The sequence below is a fragment of the Cystoisospora suis genome (genome assembly GCF_002600585.1).
Source record: "Cystoisospora suis strain Wien I chromosome Unknown contig_2306, whole genome shotgun sequence".
In the NCBI taxonomy this organism is placed as follows: Eukaryota; Apicomplexa; class Conoidasida; order Eucoccidiorida; family Sarcocystidae; genus Cystoisospora; species Cystoisospora suis.
The window spans coordinates 217-20,946 of NW_027155105.1; the positions used below are offsets into that span (position 1 = coordinate 217).

The window sequence follows — 20,730 nt, forward strand, 5'->3', positions numbered from 1 at the left end:
TTAGCCTCTCGACTCAACATAAACATCCCCACTCTACCCCACATTCGTCGATAAATATGTCTCTTTCTTTCTCTCTTCTTCTCTCTCTTTCTCTCGTTATCTAGCTCTTACTTTCTCTTTAAGCGTTTCCTTACTTGGCCTGAGGGAGTTCTTGGATATCTCTTGAATGCTTGGTGAAGAGCCGCCGTATATAAGTATGGATAGGTCAGGACAGTGCCTATGTATTCACGTGCTTTCTCTCTTGCTTCTCTCATAAGAGGGAGACAAGGTTGGAATTTCTTTACGACGGAGAGAAGAAGATTGAGACGTCGTATTAATTCTCTCATCTGCGACATCGCTGCCCGAGAAGGAGGTCGATCAAGAAATTCTTCGAGAACCACAAGAAACTCTTCTTGTAGATGTCTCTGCTCGAGTCTTGATTGCTCTCTCTGGAGACGCGCCCATGAAGAGGCTGGCTTTCCGTTCACATCGTAGGCATACGTAAATTGCTGTGGACGGAGTTGATGGACCGAAGCATAAAAACGTGTTATATCGCCTTGAGGTAAAGGAAAGGAAGGCCCTGGCGACGATGCTCCCTCTATACAGTAGAAAGATAAAGAGAGACAAAGACAAAGAAAAGGAATAGAAGTCTAGACAAATAGGTAGGTTGATCGGTAGAGGGGAAGTCAAAACGATTAAGACTCCTTCGTAGAAGCAAGAGAACATAAACGAATGACAGATAGAAATAAACCCGTATGTATATGGTGCTGTGTATTACCATACTCTGATCAGGAGACTTGATCGGAGACTCTTGATATGTTATAAAACCTCTCCGTCTCTCTTTGAATACACATACACGTATCTATCACATAACACATCTCTGTGCTTCTCCGCGTATAAGCCGACGAGATGACTATCACAACAAGTAAGCTCCATTGAAGACAGACGCATGTCTCTCTACGCATGTCCCCACTTCCTACCTACACATACAGATACAAAGACGATCTTCTACCTCACTGTACAGATCTTCTCCCCCATGTAGGCTCACTCCAGCATACCGACGAGAAACAACTTGATAGGCAATTCACTAAAGGATAGAAGCCATACATAGATATATATATATATGTACATATATACGTATGTAGATGCATATCTGTATATCTATATAGTATACACAGGTACAGTAGATTTTTCTTTTCTTGAGACGGCGTTCAAAAAGCGACCTGAGGAGACTCTCCATGCACTTCATGGAGAAGACCATCTAGATCTACACGGAGAAGCATATCTTCTCAGGAATAATCATTCTTAAAGAAGGCGATAGAGAAGCAACTCCGCATAATACCTGGAGAAAGATATACAGTCCCCCTCAGATGGTCTACAGAGAAGACAGACAAGAGAGAAGATACACTCTAACAATATACAAGAAGAGACATCGATCAATAATACCACTCCCCCTCTTACACAGATATGTATATACATATCCATATGGACAGACGAGACGAAGAGAAATGCCAGCATTGTTTCTTTTCACAGAGGACCTTCTATATCACGCCAGTGTTTGACTAGCGGTCTCTCTACACAAGAGACACAGACACCATGAACTTACGAGATCGACTTCTCCTTGAAGCTCGCTTATAACCTGAGTCTTCCGCATCTTCAAGATCGAAGTCATTATCATCTTCTTCTTCTCTTGCCCCTGCAGTAGCATCGGCATCTCGCGGATATTCAATCGATTCATGTGGCGGGAAGTTTCCTGCGTAATACTTCTTTCGACAACCCTTAGCTCCGAGTCCTCTTAGGGCATTCTCAGGTGCTATCAGACGGCCTCTCCCCCCCCCTCCTTCTCTTCCTTCATAGATATCTACACCAGCCGCTCGGTACCTCATACGATTGGGTTGCTCGTTAAGATTATCGTATGTATCTCGAGGACTTAGAATAAAGGGATTTGTAAAGCCTTGTTTACGTGCTTCTGGAGAGGTCGCTGACGCAAGGTAGGCGGAACGGGAGGTCGTTACATTATCAACAGGAAAAGATGTACATAGAGATGTCTCGAAGAGCTCAATCGCCATCTGAAAAGAAAAGATCAACAAAGAAAGAGAGACGAAAGAACGAGAGAGGAAAGAAGGAAAACAGAACGAAAGAACAGGAGAAGGAAAATGAAAGAGACGGAGAATCGATTGATGTATTGGAAAGAAGTCCGCGGTGAATAGACACATCATGTGCATGTTAAGCTTTCATAAGCCATTGTTGCATGCATTATATCGACTCGCCTACATGCTAGATGAGAAAGTAGATCGATGAAGAGATAGACAAATAGACGTTATCTCGTATACTTTAGCCCTTCGAACAGCATGTGAATGCCACTGGAGGGGATGGGGTGTACATACACCTAAGCCAAGATCAACAACAACTCATACATAGAGTAAGGCTGATGATTGTGGTATTGATGATTAGAGTGATGTCTACTAGTCTTTGAGTTTTTAAGAGAAAGAAGGAATAAACATCTAGCCTCCATCGATGTTGTTTGAGATATCAGAAAAGTTGTAAGAGAGATTCTAGGGATGATTGCCCAAAGGCACACGTCCATAATATAAAGCCATGTAAATAGGTTGATGCTCTGTTCATGTCTGCTAATACTCCTTCTCCTCTTCCGCCTCGTCGTCTTCGTCACAAGTCTATCTAGATATATAGACAGATCCATATAGACATGCTTGTCTACTTTCCCCCCCCCGAGACACTATATGGCAGATCAAGATGTCTAAGATCAAACCCCACACGGCCTGTCATCATCTCTGCGTAGGCCCCCATATCTCTGTATGTTGAGGGGGAGGCAACAGATCTGTTTGATCACACCGAAGAAGCGACATGTCATTTCCACGAAGTCGTCATATCTTTTGAAGAAACAAAGAGGAAAACGGAAGCAATAAGAATCGAAGAGGAAGAGAAAGAAGTGACGGAAAGAAGTGGTTCATCTGTATACCTGGACAGCAAGATCTAAGGGTGTCCGTCCAGCGGCATCTCTAAGAGCAGGATCGGCGCCTTGCTTTAGAGTAGCAAGAAGCGCCGAGAGATCATATTTCGAGAGAAAGTAATGAAGAGGACAGCGACGTCTTAACTCATTCTCTAGATGGGCTCTTTCTCTATCAAACCACACTCGATTCGGTCTATCTTCGTACCCCGTCGCGCAAGTATAGGACGGAGCTCTCGTTCGTCTAGGAAGAACAAGAGCTGAGTAAGGTGTTGTCGTACAAGACATCTCGATGAACCAAGGATGAAAGCTAAGAGGAAAAGAAGAAGAAAAAGAATGGCACAGATAAAGATAGACGGTAAATGTAGAAAATGTGAGGAAGAGAAGCGAAAAAGAAGGACAGAAGAGAAAAGAAAAAAGAAATTGACAGGAGAACGTGAAGGAAGTAAGAGACTGCTGCGTTGATTCGAGCAGGGAGCATAAGTTCTGAAGAAGGGTGTTGGGAATGAGGAAAAAAAACTTGTTGAGAAAAGGTCAAAGGGGGGTATAGCATAAGAACAAGAGGAAAAGGTGAATAGAGAGAGAGAGAGAATAAGCATGGATCTCGACGTCCACGCCACTATTAGAACGTCAGAAAAGAGGAAAGAAGTCTCTCTCTCGAGATATAGAAGTCCACAGTCAAAGAGATGGATGTAGGAGAAAAGGAAAGAAGAACCAGTCAACAATCAGACGACAGACAAGAGATGGATGGGTATGTAATAGAAAAGGGACGGAAGATAAGAGAAGGAAAGAGAGACTCGAAAAGAAGTCCATAGGGGGAGATCGCGAACTGTGAGAGAAAGAAGAGAGACTAACAACGAGAAAGAAGAGAAGGAAATAGGAAACTTCACTAGCGAATTCACTCTACAAGGAAAAACGAAAACGACAAAGAGAGAGAGGATTATGTGTACGACGGCGTTCGTGTTCGTTGAACAGCTGCTGGAAGGTAGGGCTCGAGAGGTCGGCAGAAAAGAGTGGAAATGTCTCTGCTCAAGAGAGAGAGAAGGAGAAGAGAAAAGCAAAGTAAAGTAGCTCCATGATAAGAAGCAAGAAAAAAAACGGAAGGAGAAAAGAAAAAAAAAAGATGAGGGAAACTCGGTCAGCAGCTGAGTGGAGAACCCCCCCCGCCCGTCAAATTGAATGGAAGGCGAAACCTTGAGGAGTTTTCTCTGGTGAGGATGCTCCTTTCTCAAAAAATCTTTTGATGTCGAGACTAACGGACCGTTTCCTCCTTTTCAAATTCCTTTCAAGAAAGAATACGAGGAACTTCTTCTCTTGATCTTCGCAGTGGCGACGACCGAAGCTGAAGAAAACCGTATGGACGGACATCATAAGCAGGTGTATGTGCTTCTTTCCCTTCTCGGACAAGAGAGAGGCACACCAACAGAGAAAGGTAAAAAGCTCGATTCTCCTTGGGGCAAGACAATGAAAGAATACCTCAGAAAGGAAGAAAGAAAAGGGAGAGCAAATTTGACCGGGGGTCAACGGTCAAGTCGACAACCCCGGTTCATTCGAAGCCAAGCAGCTAGTCGATAGCTAGCCACCGCACCAGCACCGGTCTACTGCTTCTACGTAAAGAAGAACGACAAAGTACCGTTTTCTTTTCTTCTTTTCCCCGACTTGTTTCGTTCTTTTCGTGTCTCACTCACACCTGGGTATGAGAGTTAGGAGTATCCATTTGGATTGTAAAGAAAGCAAGAGACGTCGACCTCGAATCACCCCCAGTGACCCGTAACCTTTGCATTCACCACTCTCGCGGCTCTCCGGTAAAGTTGTCTGTCCCTAGCAACACCACACGGGAAAGTTTTCAAGGCATGTAGACATGGCGATCTCTTCTCGATGACATGCGTCCGTCATCGTCAGTTATAAAGCTCGTTTTTGCGATTTCTGCCTGTCGTTGCCCTGTTCTTTTCTCGTCTTCAAACCGAATCCTCATCACGTCTTTAACGTGGAAATACTCGTCACGGCGAGGATGATAACGATGATGCAACAGCTCGGTCACTCACAGCAGAGTGTCTGTACACCCGGAATCTTTGTCTTGCTGGAAACGCACTGCTAACCCAACTCTCTCCATAGAACTGCTAAATAGAGCCTTCCACTATTCTTTCTTGATCTTCACTGTGTCGACGACATCACGTCACTACGCTTTCAGTGGTAGTAGTAGTAGTAGTGGCAGCAGGCAGGCATACGGTACCGGGGCATGGTTACCCGTCGTCGCCTGGGGCCGACTACTCGGTCCGTAGTAGCTCACTCAAGAAAGGATTAAGGCTTCCCCTAGGAGTTACTTAGCACAGATCTTACTCCATCTAAAGGTGTTTAAGATCATTGGTGCTGTCTGCATACTATACCAAAATACATGTCAATAGAATTCTCCGAGAGTAGACTGTGTAGAAGGTGATTTCATCGTTGGACCTTCGTTGACATAGCCGCTACGTCTGAGATACGTATAGCTGGGGGTGATCCCTCTCTTCATACAAATACACATGTCGATAGACACGGGAGCATCCATATACACCGATAAGGCTGTTGAATTTCATCGCGAAAGACTCGAAGACATCTACTGCTGCTATATGAAGCGCTCATCCGACATAGATGATATGGACCTTCTGTGGGTGCTAGACATAGCTATCAACCATTCACCCTCCAGTTGCTCTCTCGCAATCACCTTTCAGCCGGAAAGAACTCTTCTTTCTCTCATGAACATCTTTGTCTCTTCTCTCTACATACCTACGCCACCTCTTTTTCTCCTCTCTATATCCATCTTCTTCCGCCCTTCCGTCAATACCATTGAGAGGATGGTCTCGCTACATAGTATTTCTTCGCCCTCATGTTCATGATGGAAGCTCCATGGTTCAGTTTAAAGTCGGCAGTTCTAGTCCATCCCATGAAAACATCCGACACTTCTGCCGTGGGCTCTCTCTCTATTCTCTCTTCAATCTACGACTGAAATCATCCTTCTCAATCTCTCTTATTGAAGAACAAAGAACGAAAAAAAAAGATAGACAAGAGAACGACGACGAGAAAAAAGACAGTGCGCTGATTAAAGGTCAGAATCGAAGTGAACTTGGGCATGTGGGATGTCATACGTGAAATTCAGATGTAGAATAATACAAGGAGGGATCTTCATCACCTATCACGTCTTTCAAGAAACCTTATATGAAGGTTCTCTACTAAAACAAAGAAGGTCAATCGTCCCTTATGAAGGCACACTGGTGCTTCAAAAACAAAGGCCAGAGACGGAGAAAGAACAAAAGGTCTCATTGAAGTATCTCTCAAGCTGATAATAGAAAAGATAAACGTTATAGAAAGGAGATACGAATGAGAGGAGGACAAGGAAAGCCGAGAAGATACACTCCTCACTGCAAACAAGAAACACAGATACTTAAAAAGAGGTCTATCTTAAGTTAGATGGGTTTTTCGTGTTGAAAGGGTGAGAAGAAGGTCCTTCCTTTTCTCTTGAAAGAAAGACCGCGACACCTCGTGGACGAAAGAAAGAAGAGACAAGAGAGAGACCTCCAAATACTCTCAGTCTCTCTCTTTAAAACCTTTACTTTTATCTTCCTTCATTCCTTTCTCATTGAATTTTCTTCTTTCACCATTCAACATCGACCCCCTCCCTCCCTGTCACAAGATCCTTGTAGACATGTCGTCATCATAACGCCCTAACAGCTAGCTCCCCAACGGGATTACAAAAAGCGCAACATAGCATCGACTTTTGGGACTTCCTTGGATGGAGAACAGAGAAAGACATCGTTCCTTGTGAGATTCTCAGGAAAGAATAAGGATGATGGAGGTCAAGCGAAAGACGAAAAACACTTTGAAACACCCCCGAATCTCCATTACTTCTTTCGTAAGATCGACAACAAGCTAGCTAGCTGCACAACAGCGGTGTTGTCTGTACAGGAAGCCAGCTAGCTAGCTAGCTAGCCAGGTAGGGAACCACAGTCGACGACAAGTGGATATACACCTCATGAGAACCAAACTCCAGAGAGTCTCTTTCTGTCTCTCTATCATTTCCCCTTGTTTTCCTATCCAAGAATCACCCGATAATAAAACCTTCATGATTAGACAACCGAGAGAAAAACCAATATACCCGTCTTTCCTCTCTAGCTTCAAGAGGAGACTTTATCACCCCAGACGGCGAAGAGAGTATGGACGGATCTTAAGAAAAGAACATCTCATACAGATTGATCCCATCTTCCATCTCTTTGTCTTTCTTATCATCACTTCATCCCCTCCTTGAAAAGGAGCATCCGTCTCTAAAGAGGAATGACCCGTCAAAAACTCTTCTATCTACGTTCTTACTCTGATCCTCTCTTCTAAACACACGAACTGTAGCGACACGTATGTGTATAGATATCTGTATACGCACACATCTATTTAGATAGGCAATACATAGATACACATATGTGCATCTACATATATCCACACGAGGATAAGACTTGGGACGGGGTGTACATACAGCACCCATCCTTTCCTGCCTACTCACGCTGTTCGAAGTGAGAAAACTCCAATGGCAAGTAGACATACATCGCAAGTGATAGATCAGTACAACAATCTTTCTTCCTTCCTTCCGAAAGAAGAATGTGTTGAAACAGTCGAGGAAGATGAGAGGAAGAAAAACAACACTCCTCTCGTGCTTTCTTTGTGAGAAATCTTGTTGTCCCTTCCCTTAAAGACCCTCTTCATCTTTTCTCCGTTGTTGTTCCTTTCCTATCTCAATCTTCTTTTTTCTCTCCTTCTCATATCTTCTCCCTTATTTTCATCACAGCGACACATAAGCGAGCCGTCTAAGACAACAATGGAAAATATTCCTCGTCATGCCATATACCCATCCATACATGTACATACACGTAAGGATCTATACATACAACCTATATCGACACATTTATATACATATATGTGGACTACATATATGTCTGTATGTGTAGGTGTACAGTCTGTCTCTGTATTTCTGTAGATGTTGAACAGATAAATACAAAGATACCTGCCCTTCTGATACATTCATCATCTAGATTCGTGACGAGCTTGAAGGAGAAACTTTCCATAGTGTGTATGGAGAGAAATCCTCTATTCATTCTCGGACAAAGAGGAGTGAGGATCTTCGCCCATCCCTTTAGAAGACATTCTTCTGATGGGACACGAAAGTCTTTCCTTCCCTGTCCCCTTACACCTCCCAATACATACGCCAGTGTGGTGTACATACAGTGGAAATTTTTCTTCTTATGCAGCACACGGCTTAGTGATGACCTGCTCTCTTCCTTTTCAGAGATGAACCAAGAGAAGACTGTAGTGTGTGTATGAATGGCATCATATCTGTCTGTGTTTCATCTTTCATGCTTTGGTTTGTCATTCAAGAAGATGCGATAAGACCGCTGTTCTGAGCCTCTCCTGTAGTATGTTGTTTCATGCCTTCTCCTTCTTCTCTCTTTTCTTGTACTAATTCCTCGTACGTTTTCTTCGCCGATGAAGATACATTCTTTCCATGAGTCTCAGCCGTAGTAGTCGTAGAGGAGGAAGATGAAGTAGGAGAAGAAGAATTGACGTCCGTATAGGAAGCTTTTACAGCTTCAAGTAATTCCTCTACGATATGGGGGTTCACAAGTGTACTTACATCTCCTAGATCATCACAGTCGAGGCACGCAATCTTTCGTAGAAGACGCCTCATGATCTTTCCGCTCTTCGTCTTGGGGAGATCTACAACACAGGAGACAGCAGAGAACGCCACGAAAAGAATAGTACACACAGACTGGTCGATAGACAGATAGATGGACAGATTTCTTTTCAAAAAGAAGATCGATGAGGATGTACCAAAATAAAGTAAGGACGATAGAAATGACAAAGTATGGGGTTGAAGAAAGAACAACTTGATGAGATGAGAGATGAGGCGTGACAAGAGAAACAAGAAGAAAAACAAAGAATGAACGAATGATCACTTAGTTGGAAGAGAAGAAAGGAGAAAGAGAGGATAGAAAGAGAGAGAATGAAGAAGAAAAAGAGGAAGATGATGAAAGAAAAAAACGAACCAAAGAAATCTCATCTTCGTTCTTTCTCTCTCTCTCTCTATGTTTCTCTACTCCATCGTCCATGCATGGAAGTCTACCGATCGACGATGAGAGCAGCGCTGTGTCTGTCTTTCTAATGGCATGCGTATGTGAGGAGGCTTCATTTCCACGAACAGAAAGAAAACTAAAATTTTCACTCTCCATCACCCGCTCTGGAGAGCAGGAAGGTAGAATTTCTTCTTAAGAAGAGAAAGGAGAGAAAGCAAAGAACCATCCATTGTCTTTTGAGAAACAAAGAAGACGGGATAGGTGGAGGGGAGAAAAGACAACTACTTACCTTTACAGATGAGAATTTTATCAGGCGTAGCTATAGGTCCGATGTGTTTCCTCACAACCGCTCGAAGTTCACTAAGGACTTCTGGTCTCTTATCACACTTGCCATGCTGTACATACACCCAAATCAACAACAGAACTGAGCACTTCTTTTTTTTTCTCGTTTCTCGAAGTCTCCTTTCTCCTTTTTCCAGTCCACATGATCTGCTGATCTATTGAGGAGCTATCTAACCTGACGCGGGCATAGCACACGTACACAGGGAAAGAAGAAGAAACTCACGTGAAACTAACAGAACTGAATCATGGTCTCAAAACCTAGCAACGTGTGCTGTGCGCATACGTCTATTAATAGATTATCTGTGCATATTGATACGGATGCAATGACGTAGTCATCCCCGTACCAATCATCACGAGTCAAGTAAGGTGTATATACACTCCAAGGTGGATATACACTTCAGGGTGTATGTACACTAGAAGTTAACATCTGTCTCTCTACCCTCTCTTCGTTTCTGTCTTACGATGAAACAAACTGAGCTCACCAGATAGCAAGAGAACAGAGGAAGCAACGTTCACCTTCTTTCCACTGCAGCCCGCTGGCTTTTTGTTTTATCCGATGAAAGACGAACATACCTTAAAAAGGACGAAACAGAAGATTCCACATCCTTTCACATCATGAGGAACGCCGACTACAGCAGCTTCCGCAACATCCGGGTGCTGGACAAGTGCATGTTCTATCTCGGCTGTTGTTAATCGATGGCCTACAGCAGGCATGAAGAAACGAAGGAGACACGAAGAAGAAAAACGACTGAGAAGAAGAGGAAACAGGAATGGATGAATGATGACGGTTTTCACAGAACTTTCTTCCTTTTCAGAGGCGTTTTCTCTTGTCAAGGCATTGCACTGAATGAACGGTTGATTGCTTTGTCTACGTGTAGATCCGATGCCAGATTCTGTCCTTCCTTCTTGCTGTCTGATATCTCTTCTATGTTTCATAGAAGAAGAAACCTCCCTTATTCTCTCTTCCATTCATTGTTCTCCCCGCACATAGCCGGATCTTGGAGTGGCCGCTGTCTATTGAATCCATCGAGAAGATCAGTCCATACATAAGACATCTACCTACCTATATACATACATACAAACTCATGTGTATGCATAATCCGCTCTACACTATTCTTTCCTTCTTTCTGTCTTCGCTTCCTTTCGTTCTTCTTCCTTCTTCTTTTCTCCCCTCCATAACCGATCTTTACCTGAGACGTTGAGAGTATCGTCTACTCTTCCCGTGATCCAATAGTACCCCTCTGCATCTCTGTAGACACCATCTCCTGTAAAGAAGTAACCTTTATAAGGCAGGTAGTACGTACTCATCATTCTCAAGTGGCCTCCGTGAACTGTACGGGCAACTCCTGTCAGCACGTGCCAACAACACAAGCAAGTTCCAAATAATAAGCAAGCGAAAGAAAGAGAGAAAGAGTGAGAAAGAAAGAAAGAAGACGTGGTTAAGAAGAAGAGATGTCTTTACCTCCACTTGAGGAGTTAGAAAGAGAAAAGAAGAAAAACGACCACCTCGAAAAAGAGGCAAAACAAGAAGCAACCCTCGTCCTTTCTCTATGACGAAGTCCATACAAACACCCAGACATAGACTCAAGATGGAGATAGATTACAGACAGAGATTTACCACTTCTCAAAATAGAGAAAGATCAGTATGGTTGCTTGTCACTGGAAAGTCAGAAAAGAAAAACAAACCTTCACTCGTAATTAGGAGACACGCTATCATCCACTCCTCGGGCTCCTTGGCACAACCCTGTCTTCTCTTCTCTAAGTAGTCCATCTCTCTATCGGCTGCACAGCCAGTGACAACTTCCCTGCATCCCCTCTGTATATGCAATATATATATATATATATATACATGTACGTATATGCATGCGTGTACGTGCTTATATCGATGAGTGAGGAGAGACTAGATGTCAAGCACTCGATACTATGGAGGTGTTCGTCGATACGGAAACTATCTATTATATACCTCACTACTTGATAGATACACCTATACAAACAACAGGCGACTTATCAAGCATGAAGACACTCTATCTCTCTTCGTGTATCTTCTCCCCACGCGTCTACCACTCCACCTCTCGATCTCTCTGTATACCTCTCTCTCTCTCTCGATCTACCTCTTTCTAACTCTTTCGAGCCACGGAAGAAGAGGAAGACGATTTTTTCACGGGAACATCGAGGAAAGCCGTCAATCGACCAGCATTCATCGGAAGCCCATTCATTCTTCTCTTCATTCGGGGGGTTGAATCGATCCTAAGACATCTTCAGAGTCTCTTCTCGAGCAACACATAACTAGAGAAGCCATACACATACAGAGAACTTTTACCAATCAGGGATGAAAGCGTATCCCATGCTCCCTTACATCACACCTTAACTAACTTTCGCATAAACTCAAGATCAGAGAGAGGAAAGAGACGCATGAGACAATGAAAGTACGCTACCTCCTAAGGGCAGATAGATAGACAGAAAGAAAACTCTACAAGGTCTTCTGACTTGTCTACATTCTCGAGAAACGTGTTCTGATCGATCTCTATCTGCTATCAGCTGCAGTGATCCTATTCTCTCTTGCTTCCACGAGAGAAAGACAGCCCCTATCTTATTCGCATCATCTTCATCCCGTACAACGCTATTCTTCTTCTCTATCTCCCCTTGGGCGATCTTCTCTATTTCATTCTTTCCGCTCGTCATGTGATCTTTCTTCTTGTTCACCCCTTTTCTCCTTCTCCTCCTCCTGTTCTAAATGTCATCGGAGCATCCTCGTGCGACTATATAGGTATTAAAAATCGTGTGAGAAGTCACTAGATCGATCTTTACCTCTCATCCATCATCCTACCTGGCCAAGGTCGCTTAAGACAGAGAACGCCACAGACATTGTTGCCTAGTTTTTCTTCTCCGGTATGAGGATCGAGGACCGCAGGTTCGATTCCTAGGAAAGGAAAGCATGCACTTCCAGGCTTCGTAATCATGGCTCCAGGGATGGGCGTTAACACATGGCCCCCTGTCTCTGTTTGCCAGTATGTATCGACGATGGTACATCGATTCTGGCCGATCACAGAGAAGTACCATCTCCATGCCTCTGGATTAATCGGCTCGCCTACACTCCCTAAAATACGTAAAGACGTCAAGTCAAACTTCCCTGGGACTTCTGCACCATAGCGCATCAATGCTCTGAACGATACAAAGAACAAAGAAAGAAAGTGTGAGAAAGAATGAAAGAAAGAAAGAGCCAGAAAGAAAGAATGAAAGAAACAGATATACAAGTGACAGAGACGAGGAAAAAAATCAAAGGCCTAGTTGAGGTAAGACAGGAGAAACTAGAGATCAGAAAAGAGAAAGATCTTGATACACGCATACAGAGAGAGATACATACACATATGTATACTTATATAAATAGATACGTGTGTATGTATCGATTTCTCAGATATCTGAAGAATATACAATATATCTATATCTGTATACGTATGTACGCTCAATTTCTCCTACATGGATGTATATTCTATATTTGGTCGACTCCTCTTCGTACAGACGCAGACAGACAACAGACACATAGATAGATAGACAGACGGAGATAGGGAGATAGATAGACTACGGATAGACAGATTATGAATACGTAGATAGACAGAGGACAGGCAGATAAACCAGAGATATCTAGATGGATAGATACCAGTTAAAGATAGATAGATAGATAAAGACAGGTGGCAAAAGTGAAGAAAGGTGAATGTATAGTTATGGTCTAAAGATAGATCGATGGATTATAGATAGATAGAAGTAGAAAAGCTAGCAGGACCAAGAGAAGGACGATGTGTATAGATGTGTATGTATGTATATGTGCCTATGTATGCGTGTGTGTGTATGTCTATAGATGTATGATACTGTGAACTGTGTGGCTTTACCTGATGGCTGTGGGTGCGGTATAAAACTGCGTGACTTTCCACTTCTCAATCATCTGCCAATACCTACACAAAGAAAGAAAGAAAGAACAAGGAAACACACCAGAGAAAGAGAGAAAGAAAAAGATAAGAAAGAACGAAAGGAAAGAGGGAGGCAAACTCTCTCTACGACGCGACCGGGAAGAATAGACAAGATTGATTTATCTTCGCTTTCTGTCTATCTACCTCTTTATGAGGGCGTCTCTCTCTCTCTTCAGGAAAATGAAAGACCTCGAGGAACAGCTTTTTTCATGGATGGAGAGATAGGTAGTTACATCGATCCATTCATGAAGAATACAAAGAGAAGCGCGAAAGTGAATAAGAAAGGTGTCCATTTTTTCGTATACACACATCCTCGCGCTTTGCAAGAGACTTTCCATCAAGCCTATGAAGAATCAAATCAGTCACCTTCCATTCTCTCCTTCTCTCTCTACAAGCTCCGTTCGTCCACATACTCTCATATAAAAATACACAAATACATATATATATGCATGTCTATATATGTATATATATGTATACTGGTCTATATACAACACGTATGTCTACATTTGTACGTAAGTACATTCAGATGTACAGTGAGGAGACACGATGGAAGTCTATGAGACGTCGTTTCTACAGACACTTCTCTTGTACATACAGAACACCTCCCGTAGATCGTGAGCCAGTCTGTCTCTCTCTCTCTCATATCTCTCTCTCTTCACTCTACCACGACAAGAAGAAATGGGACGAGACAGAAAGCGACTGGAAAACAAAGAAGGAAGCACAAAGCTATAAACGGTAGAGTACAGCTCTCTCCCTCCGTACACCATGATACCTCCGGCCGGAAATGAACGAGAAAGAAAGAAAGAAAGAAAGAAAGAAACTTAGATCCTCTTTCTTTCATCGGAAAGAAAACCATCACACGATGATTCAACTGAAAGAGAACAGGAAGAAGAATAAGAGGAGGGAGACCTTCTTCTTTTGCATCTTTTTTCTTTCTTTCTACGAGTGTATCTCCTGTCAGGAAGAGAATGAGTATAAAGCTGGAGATAACGAGGCGTCTTTTTTACCTTCCTGGATTGGGATAGGTTGGCATGGACTGAAAGAGAAGCGTCGAGGCCCCGTTACATAGAGGCCCATAGACAACATACGAATGGCCTGTTATCCACCCACAGTCCGCCACGCATGCATAGATATCTCCAGGGTGGTAATCAAAGACATAGCGATGTGTTAAAGCCGCGTATAAGAGATAACCTGCTGTTGTATGACATAAACCCTACACACACACAAAAGAGAGAGATGAAAGAAAAAAAAGACACCAAAGAAACAAAGAAAGAAAGGAAATGAAAAAGAGACCATGAAGATGAGAAAAAAACACAAAAAGGGAGGAAAAACAAGTGGAATGAAAAAGAAAACAAAGAGATTGAAGACAGATAAATAGATAGATAGATAAAGGATAGATAGATAGATTAAAGATAGACAGACAGATAGATTGAAGATAGACAGACAGAGGAAAGGTAGGCAGAATGCTCCTTCTTCTCCCGTTTCTTCTCTTCATTATTCTTACCCTTCTAGCAAACATCTTTCTCCTTGACATTCTCATAATGTGCATGTGTACCTATCTATTTATCTACATATATACAGAGAGGGAAATAGATAGAGAGCGAAATTAGTCACCTCCATGGTAAAATAGAATAGAAGAGTTAATCACGAATCTTCTCCGCTTTCTTCTCTCTCTCATTGTCTTTCTCTTTGTCTGCGTGTGTGCCTGTGTGTGTATGAAGAAAAGGATATAGACGATTGAACAAGTATGACTATGTATTTGTAGAAATAGGAGAGAGATGCAGGACGATGTAAAGAATAAAGAAAGAAAGAGATGGTGAGAAAGAAAGAGACAGAGAGAGAAAGAAAGGCGAGATGTTTGTTTACCTTGGGTTTGCCAGTCGATCCAGATGTGTAAAGAATGAAGAGAAGATCCTCGCTATCCATGACCTCGAGAGGACAATAGGGCTGCATCTGAGGTAGGAGGTCTGTCCCAGAGATATCACGTCCAGCCACCCACTTCTCTACAGGATCTCCTACAGACAGCAGACGCACGCATTCAACACAGAGACAAGAAACATGACATGAAGAGAAAGAGCCGATGACTTTCACGAGCAGAAAGGAATGAAAAAGACGAAGAAGAAGAACAGACAGTAGCAGGATGGAGAAAAAAGAAGAGATGGATACATAGATAGAAGAGATATGGAGATACCAATGTAGACGTATGTACTTTATAAGCAGTATACCACATAGACGTAGGTAGAAAGACATGATGTGTATTGAGCCCATGTCTACATATGCATATAGAAACAGAGAGGAGAGACTGACTGACGAGGCTATATAGACATTTCTGTGTCAAGAGGGAGAGGGAATGATGAGGTCGAGAAAGAGAGAGAGACACCCCAAATGAAAAGAAGAAAAAACTCCGGAAAGAACGTAGAACCGTAAAATTCACGGTGTGTCTTTCTCCTTTCTTTCCTATCTCTTTCTGTCTCCTTAAGAAGGGACGATAACATAGTGACAGATGTGTACAGAGAGAGACAGAAACTACGAAAGAAAGAGAGAAAGACTGAGGCGAAAGAGAGAGAAGAAGAGATAAAAGGGAGAGAAAAAGAAGAGAAAGGAGAGAAAGAGAGAGAGAATGAGTGAGGGGGAGTGAGATCTTTACCTTTACACCGAAAGACAACGACATGTTGTACCAAAGGACATTGCTCGAGGGCGGCGTCAGCGATCTCCTTCAGATGCACGACCTTCCCTCCTCTTGTACTCTGATCTGCAGTTACCAACTACACAACGAAAACAAAGAAGAAAGAAGACCAAAGAAAGAAAGAAAGATACTCGGAAAAGATTAGAAAGAGACAAGAAAGAAAGAGAGAAATGGGAAAAAAAGAAAGAGATAGGAGAAGACGGGAAAGAAAGAAAGAATGATACCACAACGAAAGGAAGAGACAGGTGAGAAAGAGACACGTGAGGAGAGGATACCTTAGATGATCAGTTTCGTTCTTTGTCTCTTCCTGTATCAAGAACCTCACTCTGTACAGAGAGCTTCGATGAAAGTTGCTAAGTATTTCAACAGAAGAGAGAAGAATAGACCTATCAACAAACAAGAGAAAGATGAAGGAAATTCCAACTGCCGTTAGAGTGATTGCTTAGGGCTTCGAGGTCATCTGGAGAGAAGAAAAGAAAGCCTTCTGAATGTCTCGAAAGATAAAAAGATCCACGACAAAAAAGAACAAGAGACACAAAGGTACAGATGCATCTATCTATCTATCTTTTACCTCTCTCTCTTTCTCATACACGTCGAAAGAAAACACAAACCCCTCTACATCCATACGTATACACATCTCTCTCTCCTCTTTTCCTACGATCTCATCCCTTTACAAGGAGATGTGCCACCCTCTCCCTCTTCATCTGTGTATTAATCAGATATGTATACGTATGAATAGATATCTTAACATAGAAGAGAAGGAAGACTTCTTGATCACTCTTGCCATTCAATCGTCCGTCTACGCAATTAACAACTCCTTTCTTTCTTTCTTTCTGTCTTTCTCCATTTGTCTAAAGAAGAGAGAAGACGTGCCGAAAGAAGAGACAAGGGGACAGGAGAAGAAGATAAAAGAGATAAATGAAGAAGCAAGAGAAGAGAAGAAGAGAGGAAAAAAGAGAGGGGAGAGAGGACGAGCAATTGGATGGCTTACGATTCGGCTTTGGGAGTCTTGAATTCTCTCCGCTAAACTATTCGCTGCAAATCCTGCGAAGACGATGCTAAGAAAGAAAGAGTGAGAAGGAGAGAAAGACGCAAAACAGATGAGAGAAGAGGAAGAAGAGCAGAGACAGCGGGAGGTAGGTAGAAAGGGGTTTTTTATTCACTAAGAAGGAGAAGAGAGAGAGAACATATGCTTCCCGTCAGGTGACCAAAACTTCACATACACAGAGAGAGAGAGAGAGAAAGGGGACTTATCTATGCATGTAGAAAGTGAAACAGCTATCTCTGTAAGAGACTGTCTTGATGTACCTATCTCTCTCTCTCATGTCCCTGTGTATGTGCTATCTTTCGGCTCATTAAAGAAAGCAAAGGTGGCGAAACAATCGGCACCGTTATGCTTACAGCCGCCTTTGACTGGAGCCTTCATTGCCATTCCTCTTGCTATTTCTTCAATCGATATAGATGTATGGAGAGATCTTCTCCCCATGTATGTACGTACCATGACGAGACAAATGATCTTCGGGCTCCTTATCTTTCTCTTTAGCTATCTCCTATCTTCTATCGGCACTTCGTCAAAACCCCCATACATCTAGAGCATATAAGCATACATCCACTTCTCATCTTTGCACAGGGAGGATGAAGATAGACATGTAAGACTACATAGGAAGACAGAGGACCGGATCTTAAGAAGATACGGAAAGCTCTCCAATAAAGATATACATCCTATTTACCATCTGCATACTCTAACTCACTTACTATCTTGTCGATATAGAGAAGGAGATACATTATACGAGCTGTCTGCTCTTAAGAGTTTAGGACCTCCGGTGATCTCCGCGAGAAACAGATAGTGATTTGCTACTTCTTAGGAGATACGCACACAGATGAAAGCAGGTTCTGACTAGAAAGAAAGGAGAAACCCTAGATTGTTTCTTCTGAGGAGATAGACAAATCACGGGGCTCCTCCACATCGAAATGGATAAGAAAGAAAGAAAGAATGAATGAAAGAAGGAAGGACGGACACTCTTACTCCTTCCACACTAGATGCTTCTATCAACTAAGGAAAGAAGAAGGGGAGGAAGAGAGAACAGAAAGACTGTATTCTCTTTCTCCTTGATAGGTTTGACTTCTTCTTACCTATGAACAGCTCCTATCCGAGTGCATGCAAGCATAGCATAGACAATCTCAGGTATCATAGGAAGATAGATGGTGACTGTATCTCCTTTACGTACACCTAGCCTCTTTAGCATATTCGCAAACTGACAGACATTTTCTGAGAAGCAGAAGAAGAAGGAAGAGAAAACAAGAGAAAAGAAGAAAGAAGGGAGATGAACAGAGTGCCTGCTGTATAGACTCTAACTCGATGTATATAAGCTTATAGATTTGTGTATAGATGGACATAGGTGTATATACATGTCTATGTATCTGTGAGACTTGAGACGGCTATCCAACGAGAGAGGCTGAACGCGAAGACATCCAGAAAGATCGATAAGAAGATACTGGAGACACATATAGAGACACTACTACCCTATAGAGACACTACGACCACCTTCTAGAGTATCGTTTCATTCTCTCTTTTTCTTCGTTGGTATGCGAGGCAGATAGAAGTTTACTTGAGCACATGATTGAATCCACGGCCATGATACGGTAGAGAGGAAAAGAACAGCGTATAAGAGGCTGCTCTGAAAGATGACGACAGAGATACTGTGCGGTACATTCAAGTGTCTCTACACTTGGCGGGTGAACAGCCGACGCGATAGAAGTAGAAGGGATCAGTTAGTCTATGAGAGGTATAAGTAAGAAAATCAGGAAAAGGAAGGAAGCACAGAAAGAGAGCCAGGAAAGAAAGAAGAGGGAAGGAGAGGAAGAGAAAAGAGGAGGTAAAGTGAGGGGAGAAGAAGAGAGAGGAAAGAGAAGAAGAGAGAGGGAGGAGGGGAAGAAGAAGAAAGAGAAAAGAGGAGTGAAGAAGAGAGAAACAAGGGTTGTGTTGAATCGAAGAACTTACGAAGAAGCTTTTTGTAAGTGACGACAGTACTATGTTCAGGATTATCAGCTTCACATATGAGGGCGATTCTATTAGGAAACTTCTCAGCCCATCTATCTACACAGTTATCGCAAACCTACATGAAAAGAGACAGGAAACAAACACAACGCAAGAGATCTTCTCCTCAATTCTCTTCTCTCTACATCTGCCATTCTCTATCTTCTTCGTATCTCCAGCATGTGTATTCGACAACCCAATACAACGAGACGCTTGTATCTCCACTTACGTACATACATCTAGATATACCTGGACTGAGTAGCCAGCCATTTATACATATGCAGACACATGCATGTAGATAGATAGATAGACATGAATGTGGTCAGACACGGAGAGACACAGACAGAATACAGGTGTATCAACACACACATGTATGTACGTGTATATGCCTATGTATATATACATATATATTATACATACATATCCATGAGTATAGACAGGGTGTGTGGAGAGAATGGATGCTTCTTTCGCTTGCATGAAGGCGGTAGATTTTAAGAAGATACGAATGTAAAGAAATGAGAAAGGGAGGGAGAAAGAAAGTGTATTCTGACTTCCTTCTTTTTTTCTTTCTTTCTCGGTCTATTCGGTCTGTCTAAGAAAGCCACGCGAGACAGACGACGGAATGGTATGTATGGTCTACTATGGAGATCAACTAGCTTCGCTTCTACATCATTAAAGAATAAAACGGAAAGTTATTCCTCTGGTAAACACGTAGGGAGATAGATACATGAAGAGAGATAGAGTGTCTTCATGCTTGATAAGTCGCCTGTTGTTTGTATAGGTGTATCTATCAAGTAGTGAGGTATATAATAGATAGTTTCCGTATCGACGAACACCTCCATAGTATCGAGTGCTTGACATCTAGTCTCTCCTCACTCATCGATATAAGCACGTACACGCATGCATATACATACATATATAGAAAGATAGATATGTATGTACAGAGGATGTAGGGAAGTTGTTGGAGAAACTGCATTCTTAGAGACGACGGAGAGAGAGACGATGTCGGGGAAAAGAAGAATGCAGAGGGAGAGAGAAAGATAGATATATGAAAGAATCACTCGAAAGAAAAGTGCATGGAAACCTATACAAGTAATGCCGTAAGAGAGGGACACACACAGGCGATAGATAGATAAATTTCAAAACTCGGTAGATAGTTAAGGATAGACAGATTAAAGATAGATGGATTGAAGCTAGATAGAATGTGAGTGACATACATTTAGTTTTCCATTGAGAAACCAAGATACATTTCCATCTTCCATTCTCCCATGAAAAACTTTAGTGAAAGGAGACGCCCACCGAAGTGTCTCCGTCGCTTGCTGAAAAAGGAACAGAAGAATTCACGAGAAAGATAAGAAAGGAGTCCCTCCCGCCTCGTGTAGAGATGCACGCCTATGTTATTGTCTAAGCTCTTTTCATTCGCAACACGGAGAGAATTGAGTCCTTTGAACAGTAGTTCTCTGCTTCAAAACCTTGTAGTAAGAAGTGAACTAGATGCACATAGATAGACAGATAGGTAGGTGGATAGATAGATAGATAGATAGATAGATAGATAGATAGATAGATAGATAGGTAGGTAGGTGGATAGATAGATAGATAGATAGATAGGTAGGTGGATAGATAGATAGATAGGTAGGTGGATAGATAGATAGATAGACAGA

The 20,730-nt window shown here is 42.4% G+C and overlaps 2 protein-coding genes across 2 annotated transcripts; both read right to left on the minus strand.

The window, feature by feature from the left end:
• Nucleotides 1-134: 134 nt before the first annotated feature.
• On the minus strand, nt 135-4,445 carry CSUI_004825 (uncharacterized protein; the record flags this gene model as incomplete). Its single annotated transcript, XM_068065007.1, has 3 exons — nt 2,960-4,445; nt 1,586-2,048; nt 135-577 (listed from the first exon to the last, which is right to left on the minus strand). Coding segments are annotated over exons 1-3 (1,182 nt in total), but the record flags the coding sequence as incomplete, so codon positions are not given.
• Nucleotides 4,446-6,060: 1,615 nt separating this feature from the next.
• Nucleotides 6,061-20,388, minus strand: CSUI_004826 (acetyl-coenzyme a). The gene is made up of 13 exons (XM_068065008.1): nt 20,287-20,388; nt 19,034-19,148; nt 18,166-18,301; nt 17,024-17,090; nt 15,994-16,111; nt 15,213-15,361; nt 14,354-14,559; nt 13,269-13,331; nt 12,209-12,543; nt 10,572-10,727; nt 9,955-10,082; nt 9,329-9,434; nt 6,061-8,683 (listed from the first exon to the last, which is right to left on the minus strand). The coding sequence occupies exons 1-13, from the start codon at nt 20,329-20,331 to the stop codon at nt 8,340-8,342; spliced, it is 1,968 nt and encodes a 655-aa protein (XP_067923017.1). The 5' UTR covers nt 20,332-20,388; the 3' UTR covers nt 6,061-8,339.
• Nucleotides 20,389-20,730: the final 342 nt, after the last annotated feature.

Coding starts and splice junctions, on each gene's coding strand:
- CSUI_004826 (XM_068065008.1), bottom strand. CDS start 20,331: ATGGAAGATGGAAATGTATCTTGGTTTCTCAATGGAAAACTAAAT. Junction 14,560..15,212: donor GATCGACTGGCAAACCCAAG/GTAAACAAACAT, acceptor GTGTGTGTGTAG/GGTTTATGTCATACAACAGC. Junction 9,435..9,954: donor TCTGTTTCGTCCTTTTTAAG/GTATGTTCGTCT, acceptor GTGTATGTACAG/CATGGCAAGTGTGATAAGAG.